At 33.8% G+C, this 12,115-nt stretch overlaps 1 protein-coding gene across 1 annotated transcript in view; it reads left to right on the forward strand.

Annotated features, from left to right (window-relative positions):
* Positions 1 to 6,979: 6,979 nt before the first annotated feature.
* LOC150102082 (uncharacterized protein CG3556-like) overlaps positions 6,980 to 12,115 on the forward strand; it is a 73,553-nt gene continuing 68,417 nt past the window's right edge. The window contains exon 1 of the mRNA XM_090400709.1: positions 6,980 to 7,173. Within this exon, the coding sequence (XP_090256835.1) occupies positions 7,116 to 7,173 (58 nt within the window). The 5' untranslated portion in view covers positions 6,980 to 7,115. The remainder of the gene's footprint in view (positions 7,174 to 12,115) is intronic.

Consider the following 12,115-nt stretch of genomic DNA (forward strand, 5'->3'; position numbering starts at 1 on the left):
GCGTAATCAGTTGCGTCGTGGGTGGTGGCGTTTCTTTGTTCTCCCTACAGTATAGCCACTTCCATTCTTCTCGTTTGGCATTGGATTTGCGTTGCCAGGTTGTTTCTGAAAGTCCGGAACATGTAAAGTGAAGATTCCTATGGCATTTCCTGCAGGTTATCTAATATCCGTCGAACGGCAATTCCTTCTGACACTTGTTGCACTTCATGACTCACCTTTCTTCCTTTGGACAGCTGCAAAGATGGCGACGTCCTTTGTTCTGTAGTCGTTAGCAACCGCGGTGTACGCTTCAATTTTTAGTTTAGCACACTCAGATTTTGGATTCCACTTGGCCGATTTCGATGAATTATATGTCACTGTCTTCAGCGTGACAAGTACAGTTACTTTATGACACTTTTAAATTAAAAACAGGAGTTAGAACCACATTAAAACTATAACCATGCAACCGTTCGTATGCCTACACAGCGCCCTCTATGATGATAATAATAATAATAATAATAATAATAATAATAATAATAATAATAATAATTGTAATAGCAATAACAATAAAATGATGAATTAATGACTGTGCATCATGCATGACATCCACGAAGTGATGTTGACTGGTCGTATGTACCAAGGAGAATAGGTGGACGGGGTCTGCTGCAAGTGAGACAGACTGTGGAAGAAGAAAGAAATTAGTTGAAAAAGTTACATCGACAAGGGCTCTGAGAAAATGTTTCAAGCACTTACACAAGATGGTTTTCTAAAAGCAACAGGAAACAAATCCGATTACAAAAAGGAACAACAAAATATCCGATATGTGCGCTGGAAAAATAAACCCTTGCATGGCCAATTTGTTTGAGATTCTGAGGACGAAACTGACGTGAAAAAGACGTAGAAATAGTTACAATATGGATATCTTAAAAAAGAAACAAGGATTTATTCTAGCAGAACAAGAACAAGCATTACAAACTAATGTAATGAAAGCAAAACTTTTGAACATCAATAATAACAGCAAATGCAGATTATGCGATTAAAAAGATGAGACTGTAGAACATCTAATCAGTGCCTGCAGCAAGATTGCTCAACTGACTATAAATACCGCCATGATCAAGTGGAAAAAATAATTGCGTAAGGTTGCGTTTGCTGTTATGTGATAACATCTGCTTAGTGGTCTGCATTCATGTAGGTTGTGATGTCGTTCCCTTCTTGAAAACTCGTCAGGGTTACTTTTAATGTGGCAGCCTTCTGAGTTCTTCTACGGATTTTGTCTGGATTGGCTTTGCATCTTTTTAAGGAATATTTTGCTGTCTCTTATCCATATAAACCGGTAGTTTTTTTTCTGTTTTGACTTTCCTTGTTTGATAGAAATGTTTCTGATAATATGGCGTTAAGTACTTGGTCATGTAGATTGTGGGTATTCTCGTGAGTTCCATTAAGATCTTTGACTACTGGTTTTTTAATTTGCTAGCTGTTATAAAGTTATCTATTGTCGGGCTGTTAGTGAGTTGCACTACGATGGGGGAGGGTAAGATAGGGGAAAACATTTTTCTTTCCTTTCCTGAGGTAATCGATAAACCAACTGCAAAACTTTTGTTTCTATGGGACTGCCAATTTTCTCATTTGAATAGCGAGTCTTTTAAAAGTTCAGTCGACATTTCTGGGAGACTATTTATGTATATCCATAAAATTGGAGACCGCCAATTTTTTCAATATTCTCTATTTTTGCATAATTTTTATTTCCTGTTTACATAATCCAGAAATGAATAATAATATTAATAATAGTCAAATAATACTTTATTACCTGTCAAATCACACACACACACACACACACACACACACACACACACACACACACACACACACACACACACACACACACACACACACACACACACACACACACACACACACACACACACACACACACACACACACACAATAGAATTCATGAAATAATACTATAATTTCTCACAGTGTGGTTCCAATTCATATCATACGTTAACAGTGCACTACTCATAAAGTAGTGCAATTCATGTGATATTATTATAACTATCACAGTAATAAACAACATATGACGCAGTATCAGTAAACAGCTATGAAATAATTTTCCGATTTAAACATTTCTTAAAGAGGTTAATTGCTAATTAGTAAGTAAATTTTAATTGTTTCATGCATCTTATCGACTACCCTAGAAGGTCATATATAAATGATAATTGTAGCCCTCCCCCCTTCATAGTATCCTAACAGTGTATGAAAAATATCTCCAAACCCGAGGACTGCCAGCAGCTGCCGTAACCTTCTGACCTAAGTACATGGTTAGTGCTAATCTTAGGAAACGGCGATACACTGCAATTCATGCGAAGAAATGCTGATGATAACAAGACTATTATAAAGTGCGTAAATTCTAACTCTAAGAATTATCATTTTCACTGTGCGGGACTGAGTGAAATTCAACACAAAAAATATCAAAAGACAGAACTCGAAATATATTCCATGAAAATTTAGGGAGCAACTAAGCTCGCGACGGTCAAGTTTGTGTTTTTTATTTTGTTGCATACAGAAGATGCAGCACAAAATATAAACAGGATAAAGATTATAAATATCTCTGGATCAAAGACGGTAAACTCTTCATGAGAAAAGATTACACTTGGCATATATGGAGGAGAAAGTGCGAAGATAACTTCCATAAACCTTTAAAATAACTCAAGAATTCCCGATTACTTTGCGATGGATAATACGAACACGGATATTAGTATATCTGCTTTTGAAAATTGTATAATCTGCAATGACACAAAAGAATTACGAAGATTTTTATATTTCAATAATGAGCCTCTTCTAAAATTATTGCATTTAAACATTAGAATTAGAGGAGATAAAATGGAACATCAAGGATGAATATTAAATGAACTAGATTATAATATAGATATTTTAATACTAACAGAAATATGGATAATGAGCATTAAGCCAAGCTATACTGTTTAGAAAGGTTTAAAAATACTATCACTGTAGGGATTATAACAGATCTGAGGGATTAATGCTCTTTGCTGGAAGGCATTTAACTGTTAAACAGATGAGCAGTACAAAAATGGAAACAGCCCAGAATGTTAACTTTGCTACATAATGCCTGTTTATACATTTCATTCTTTTACGCCTACGACTTAATATAAGAACTGGACACCGTAATACATGGCATCGATTATGATAATGTTATCATAATTGCTGACATAAATATTGATCTGCTAAGCGACAGCCGTCATTCTCTCGATTTGATGGATTTACTTGCCATGTATGGTTTTGAGCGACATGTAAATGTCCCGACCAGGGAATTCATTTTCTGTGCTTCTTGTTTAGATCATGTGTTTGCACGAACACAAAGTCCGACTAAAGTCAAGACAAAACTGTTAAAGCAGCCAATCACAGATCACTTTCCGATAGCCGTAAGATTCCATCTACAGTCAGCATCTACAGACACAAAAGATGTCAGCGTGCACTATCCTAAAATAAACTACAGTGTGCTAAAACATCAATTACGTACCATACCGTGGGAACAAATACAATCTGAAACCAACGTTGGCGATGCTTACTGCAATTTATTAACACATTAGATACTGAAATACAACGCGCCACTTCATACTCCAAGGAAACAAAGCAAACTAGCGAAGCCATGGATAACGCAAGACATAAAACAATGTATAAAACTCAGAGATAAGATCTATAAAAACACAAAAAACTTCCCTCACAACGAATACTATGCAAATAGCTTCAGATATTATAGGAACCAAGGAAGGCAAAAATTGAAAGAAGGGAAAAACGAATCTTACCGAAATGATTTTTTGAAATGTGAAATCAGTGGCAAAACAGAATGGAAATTTGTAAAAGATATGCTTGGCAAAAATATCCGATTTACAAATATCATATTTAAACAGTGAAAGAACATTAGCAGAGAGATTTAATAATTACTTCGTAACTGCCAATGAAAAACTGGTAAATAGTCCTAATACTCCATCCGTAAACTGCGAACTTAAAAGAAATGAGAGTTCAATGTGTTTTTTCCTACTTATGAGTATGTAATTGAAAATATTATAATGAAACTTAAAAACACTTCTGCTCTGGGCCATGATATATTAATGTCAGAACTGTGCTGGAATGCCAGGAATATTTGATAACCCCTTTGATGATTATCCTCAATCTAACGTCTGGTTCTGGTGTGTTTCCAACACAATTTAAGAAATCTGTGGTAATACCAATTTATAAAAAAGGATGCAAAAATGATCTTAAAAACTACAGACCAACTCTCTACATCCGGTAGCCTCCAAAATATTGGAGAAATTATTAAAAAAAAAGTAGATTAGTAACTTTTTTTAGAAAAAACCACTTCTCTAAGAACCAGTATGCGCTTAAACAGAAACACTGAGCATGCGCTGATGAACTTCATAAACTTGATTTATTCCTCAAAAGACCAACAGAAACGAATTTTAGCAGTCTTTCTAGGCCTGCAGAAAGTTTTTGACACAGTGTTCTACGATATTTTATTAAAAAGAAATAGGAAATATACGAATTAGAGGCTGTGCGCATGACTGGTTTAAGAGTTATTTAACGTCGAGATCACAAGAAGTAAAAATCAACAAAGAATATAACAATTTCGTTCAGGTAAAATGTGTTCTCCAAGGTTCAGTGTTTGGGCCAGTACTATTTATAATTTACATCAACGACTTCCGTGACCTGCATTTGCAGTGATTATCAATGCGAATTCTGTAAATGAAATACAAAATATGGTGAACACAGATTTGCAAATAGTGACAAATTGGTTTCATGTGAACTAGTTCACTCTCAATGCTGGAAAAACTAATTTTATAATTTTTAAACTCAAAAATACACCTAATAGTAAAACCATTTTTTTCTTCCATGTATTCCTAGGAATTGTAAAAGTAACCAAATCTGTAAATGTATGGATTTAGAAAACGTGAATACTACAACCTATTTAGGATTAAAATTGACAGTAACGTAAGCTAGAAACCAGTTAGAGAAGTATCAACAAAGTAAGATTTATGCTATCTCGGGCGTTCTTTTTCTTAAAGAGATTCTTAACTCTGACAATATTAAGAACGTTATATTTCGCATGGATACAATCTCTTATGCCGTACGGTATACTAAGCTGAGGATGAACATATCACACCACACGGACACCATTAATCTCTCTACAAAATAAAGTAATACGCATTTTAACCAACATTAAATATAGACACTACGGAGAGCCCCTAACGCTTGTGATGTGGCCAATTTCTGGGCAGCAAAATTTGATGGACCTTCTATGTACTATTGCATTGTGTACTTATGACGTAAATTGTGTTGTTTTTCTTTTCTTTTTAATTCCAATATATAATCAATTATTTTTTTGTAAATTTATGTGAATTTGAACTATGTTGCTTCTGACACGAATAAATAAAAGTTATGGTTCATTATTACACATGGTAGATAAAATGATTACCTCTTTTAGTTATATATGTATAGGAAGCAACTGCAGTGTATATATATATATATATATATATATATATATATATCCCCCCCCCAAAGTTTGACAAAGTGTTAACACAAATATTAATACTAAATGTGTGATGTGTTTGTAATTTTCCATTCTCTCTCTCACACACATAACAGTACTCGTTAAACCACACCTTTACTGAACAAATTTAAAGACTTTTAAATGAGACATCGAATACTTTTAATGCCTTCCATTGGGCAGCAAGAATTCATGAACATCACGGAAAAGTGTGGCGGTTATTTTTAAATAAATCTCAGTGTTTAAGTTTATTTTCAAGTACAAGGCCCGCTTTTCAAGCAATTCTTAAATATATCTTAGATATAAATAGATTTTATACAAACGTCCCCCAACCCCTACACTCACACCATAAAAGTTGTAAACCTATAAATCCATTCTACTTCATCGCCTGGCTGCACGAAGAGGTTGATAATCTGGTAACCTTTTCGAAAGAGCAGATAGTATCGGCAAGCCTCTTCCGTTAATGAATTTCAGGCTATTTGATATCACAATTTTTTTTTAAGAGATTCCTTCCCACGAATGGCTGTGATCCAATATGTATTAATGGGTGAGCGAATGGTTATATAATCCAGAAATGCTACTCAAGACAGTGAATGCGCTGTCCAATCTTTACCCAGATTAACAAATTAGCTATACTCTTTCATTTCGATTGTTATTTTAGAATATGCACTAAAATAATTTTCATTTAAATTATTTGGTTCAACACAGCCTAGACGTGAATATTCAATAAGGTTACTTCGTTCATTCTAAAGGAAGCAACTGCAGTTTAGGCCAAACGAATATCCCATTTCGAATATCCCATTTAGTAAAATATGTCATATTCTCATATGACATATTTTACCAAATCTGCATGACTTTCATAAATATTCTTTCTTAAATTTTGTATTAGTTTAATTTAATTAATTTATTTATTTGTCCACTGTACTTAGACATGCTTAAATATATAAGAAATGAGAAAAACGCAAGTAATTAATTATCGCTTTTAAACTTAAACATCTCCTTAAAGATAAATTACGTTTTTCAAGGACAATATCTCTAATTGATAACTGAGAGCACAGCAAATGCTTCATAGGACGGGTACTGAAAGAAGTTTCCGGATCAAGTAGATGATCAGTGCCCATGCCCACAAACAGAGATTATTTTCTGCGAAGAAGAGAGGAGAAAGTGGATTATTTCAGATTTTTCATTTTGTTAACCCCAGTTGCTGAACAGAACAATTACTTTGTATTAAGACTACTTTAGTATCTCGATGATCATCAAAAGCAAACTAAATGCGCACTTTAGAAGATGGTTCTGGTTTTGTTTTCTTCCTTTAGTGAACATTCAACCACGTGATCTGGAAACGTAATCACGTGGTTGAATATATCTTTCTCCTTAGACCCGCCCTTAAGATAATCCTGAACTTCGATTTCAACAGACAGAGATCCTCTCAGTCCTTCTCTCCTTTCTCATTGGTCATTCTGCTGTCACAAATATTACTTAAACAGAGCTGCTACGATCGCGGTTGTAAATTAAGAAATCAAAGTTTGAGTCACTTGCGAAGTATCTTGAAAGAAAGGAAGGAAAACTGATGACGATGAGATTCCTGCTGGTGATAGCGGTAGGCTTAGTTGTCGAGTACTCCACTTGTAAGTATGAATTTTTCAAAGATGTTGAGCATTTGCATCAGTCTAAGCAACTTTATTTTTAAATTCATCTAACTGAGCATTAAAGCAGGCAGATGGTTACATTTTATCCGAAATGTATTATTTTTTAAATTTACTTAAGTACATACTTGTGAGATTGAAACAAATATTAAAAGTGGTCCACTTCGATAAATATTACATCTAGAAACTGTAATTACATTTTCAAATTCCTTTAGTGTGCAGGATTCATGGGAGAGAACAATGAATGTAATGCTCATTGTATGTATATAAGTGTTTCAATCATAATGTTATGCAGGTACTTGGCGATTGAGAGGGACTTCACCACAGTCATAGAAATTACATGAAACAAACAATCCGTTTGATGCAAGATCGGTGAGTGTGTTGCGCTCCACGTAGTAATTAATCTTAAATTTTATGCAAGGGTAATTTTTATGCAAGGTAATTAAAGGCAAATAAGAAATTTTTATGCAAGGGTAATATTTAACGCAAATTAGTCAATAGCTCCTGTATCAAATGGAAGTCTTTTTTAGGAAGTCCAATTGTATGATTTCTTGGACGTCCTCTTGTATGGTCATCTGATGACGGGGTGAACTTGAAAACCTAAGAATGACTTTTCGTGCAAGATTATCCGATCTGTCTTTGTGAAATATTGGAATCCGCATGGAAAGGAGGAGTGCTGGAAATGTGACCGCGCGTGTGTTCAGTAGTTGTGTTTCGGTGGATTCCATCATATTCTCGGTTTCTAGGGGGAAGCCGCCAAGTATAACAACACTAAACATCGATCTGTAGCCGAAGCTAGTCAGTAAGGAATCACAATCCAAAGAAGATGGATTTCTCTAGATGTGGCAGCACCCTGGAGGAACTTGAGTGACCAAGATGTGTTTCCCCATCCATTAAGTGTGGTGGCGGTCCTACTAGGATTCTCCCGAGAAGCCTTTTCATAGCTCACGGAAAAAATGAACACCAAGTGTCATAATGGCCATCAACAAAGTTCTATTTATCAAAGTTGGGAAGGCTTCTATATAAACGATTTCATTTAATTTCATCAGGATTCGGCACCCTCTATGGCCAGAAATGTGGAAACATCATAGTTTATGCTCTGATTTCGTATATTTAAAATAAACTACAAACAATACTTAATTTACATAAGTAATTAATCATTCAGTTATAATTTATAGTTATAGGTTTTTAATAAAAACCACCAGTAATCACACTCGAGCTCTAAACTAGCTCAAGTGAGTCCCGTGTTTGCTCTTCAAATTATCTCGACAGCATACCAAATGTAAACTCTTAGTCTACCAACGCTCACAGCAAGAGAAATCAGATAATAACATGCGTACAAAGTACAGTTGCTTGTGTCCACGTTTCTATGATGCTTTATTTATTTTTATTTTTTTCATAACATGGCGCTGTGCTTATGGATTTCTTTCATGAGGCTCGGGATGGAATCATTTTTATACAATCTCGGAAACTTTTACCTCTTGAAGGTGCATATCAGGAATCGAAAATGAGATTTTTCAATCTGTTTTTGTAATTATTCACTTGTACTGTATTTGGTATTTCAGTGCTACTGTTATTTGCATGAATCACACAGACCGAACTTTACTTATTTTAGATAAGGACACTTAGTATTTTTTTATTGGTGTTGATTTTTGATAATGCCTGTTATCAGGCATTAACAAAAATCAAAATGGAACGTCGATTCCATTTCAGCGTTGACACAGTAAAGGTCACGTGCTGTTTAAATAATATCCAACACACTCTCTAATTGAAATGTAAAAACGAAAAGAATGAAACTAATTAATTTTATCTTAAAGAATTTTCAGCATAAAAAGAGAAATCTAGGGTTTCTGGGCGGGAATTCCTTCCCGCCCGTTCTCGGGAATTTTTTTCGTTTTCCCGTTCCCGAATCCCGAGAAAATTTGATTGGGAAATCGAGAAAAGTTTTCATAAATTAATTTTTATTAAATCATAAATCATATTTTAATGTTTTTTTTTATAGATTGCCGTCAGAATGAGTAAAGAGTATAAAGAATGTTGGGAATATTTTAGAAAAGATAAAGATAACGAATCAGCTCCTTGCCGGATATGCTCCAAAACTTTGCAATGCAAAGCATCATCAACCAGCATAGGCACCTAGTATACATTCATGGAAAGAAAAGGAAAAAACAGTCTGAATTGAATAATAATGAGCCAATGCCTTCGCCTTCTAAGAGACAATCGACAATTTTACATTATGTCAAGAGACGAGATTTAGAAGAATCCGTAAGCAAAGTAGCAACCTCGGATGGGATATCAGTCAACACCCTCACAAAAAGTGAGTTTATTGCGGAAAGTTTCACAAGCAAAGGAATGCAGTTGCCAAGAAGTCCATCTTCAGATATGGCTCTAATACGTAATTATTATAGTAAAGTGAAACATCCAGAAATTGAAAGTATTCAAATGTTATAATAAAAAACTGAGTATTTCAATAGACGAGTGGACCAGTTGTAAGAATCGCAAATACATGAATGTTCACGTATACTGAAATGAGACCTCTATGAACCTTGGTTAAGTGTTATATTAGAAAACTTTCAGTTAAATCTTGAAACTGATGCGGTTTCAATTACAAGTGACAGTGCAGCTGTTATGGAAATATTCGGAAACTTATCACTGACTATTCCACAGTAGTGCTACAACCATGCGCTAAATCTAGCTGTAACAAAAGTATTTTATGTTAAAAAGTTGAAAGGTGAAGCATCAGTGACTTGTAGCAGTGATAGTGAATTCAATGCAGATTCTGAATACGATAAAGATGATAAGAATGATTCTGAGTTAGATGGTGTGGCCTGAGCTGATCAATATGATTTGCGAGATGATCTATTTTAGGCAATTAGCAGCGTACGAAGAATTATGAAAATATCTAAATATTCTCCAGTAAAAAATTCTCTTTTGCAGCAAGAAATAACCAAGAGTGAAAAGAGGGAACAAGGAGTCATTTTGAACTGCAAAACACGCCGGAACACAAGGGAGAGAATGATAGAGAGATTTTTAAAGATCGTAAATCCGATTAAGACTGTTTTACGAGAGCTGAAACTCGATCACTTATGGAAAGAAGAGTATTATGAAATATTGAGAGGAATGTTGAATTACTAGAGAGCGCGTCCCCTAGGTGGCGGATAGGGGAGCCCACCATGTGTGTGTGTGTGTGTGTGTGTGTGTGTGTGTGTGTGTGTGTGCTTGCGCGTGCGTGCGTGTGTATATAATCTACTCTTTCCCCTTCAATATACCCTATTCCTCCTATGTGTTTAAATTCGGAAGAAGGCTAGTTCAGAAGCCTTAAGGTAGCAGTCCTACCACTGAACTATTCTATCGTCAGGCTAGTCCCCTGACATGGAGAACATAATCCTACTTGTAAGCTGACAGAAAAAGATAATCGGATTGAATCTATGGGAAATGACCCTGGAATGGAAAAGGTAAAACAAGAATGGAAACGACAAAATATAATACACATAGCAAACTGGAATGTAAGAGGAATAGCATAGAGAAATAGAATTAGACCAGTGATTAAATGAAAGAAATTTTAAAATAGAAAGAAAGGAACTATGAGAACTGAAACTTTTAATGTGATATACAGTGGAGTCGACAGAGACCAAAGAGCACAAGCAGTAGTCATGATTTGGATTCATAACTCCATTTCAAAACATTTAAAACATTATAAATTATGGAATGAAAGAATAATAGAAGCTAAAATAAAAATAGATAGAGGCTGTTTAACAATAATTGGTTTATATGCCCCAGAAGAAGAAAGAGAACAGTATAATATTGATTTTTATAATCAGCTAAAAATCATATATAAAAAAAAATAAAAATGATTACATAATTTTAGCAGGAGACTTAAATGCAAGAATTGGAAGCACGATAATTAATAATAATATAGGAATACATAGATAACTCACTCTAAACAGAAATGGTAAAAAATTGATTGACTTTGTTGTTTATAATAACCTAAAAATAATGAATTATTTCTATAAACATAAAGACATACATAAAGATACTTGGGCAGTAAGAGGATGGAAATCAATATTAGATTACTTCATATTAAATGAAAAGACATCAAAATTTTCACTAGATGTTAGATTTCACAGAGAATATGAAATAAGCAGTGACCACTTCCTTGTTAAAATAAAATTAAGACTACCACCTAAATGGCTACAAGTACAAGAACAGAAAGAAAAATTTAAACATTTGTTTATAAAACTAGACTATTGAATGACACAAATGTACAAAGAATTAACAAATATCTACATAAAATAAAACAAAATTATTTTATTTTCAATAAAATAATTTTGTTTTATTGAAAAAAATTCAATAAAAGAAAAAAACTGAAGATCTGGAATGATACAGTCAAAGAAATAATCAAAAATTTAAGCAGTAAAAGATCAGAAGATGAAATAGAATATAAAAGAATAAGAGCCATAGCTAAAAGAGAAGTCAGTAAAAGACATAGAGAATCATGGAATAAATTTGTTTCTAATTTAGAACATGATTTATATAAAATAAGACCAAATGTATATAAGATTTTGAAACACCTAAATGCAGATACCAAAGAAAACATAAAATAAACACTGAATTGAAATTAGAAGAATTTCTAAATTACTACACAGAACTGTGGACAGAAAAATATTTTAAAAAAGATAACTGGCAAACAATTAACGAAAATGAAAGGAAATAACTAAAGAAGAATTAGAAATCATCCTGAAAGAAACAAGAAACGGAAAATCACTAGGAGAAGATAAACTAGGTTCAGAACTATATAAATATGCAGGAACAAGATTCAAAGAAAGAATCTTAATATTTTTAAATAAAATTTATTCAACTGGTATCCCTCCAATAGAATGGAAAAAAAGCAATTGTGATTCCTATCTTTAAGAAAGGTAATAGA

Source organism: Typopeltis vanoorti, chromosome 11 (assembly GCF_054136105.1).
Source record: "Typopeltis vanoorti isolate ZY-2024b chromosome 11, IOZ_Tvanoo_1.0, whole genome shotgun sequence".
In the NCBI taxonomy this organism is placed as follows: Eukaryota; Metazoa; Arthropoda; class Arachnida; order Uropygi; family Thelyphonidae; genus Typopeltis; species Typopeltis vanoorti.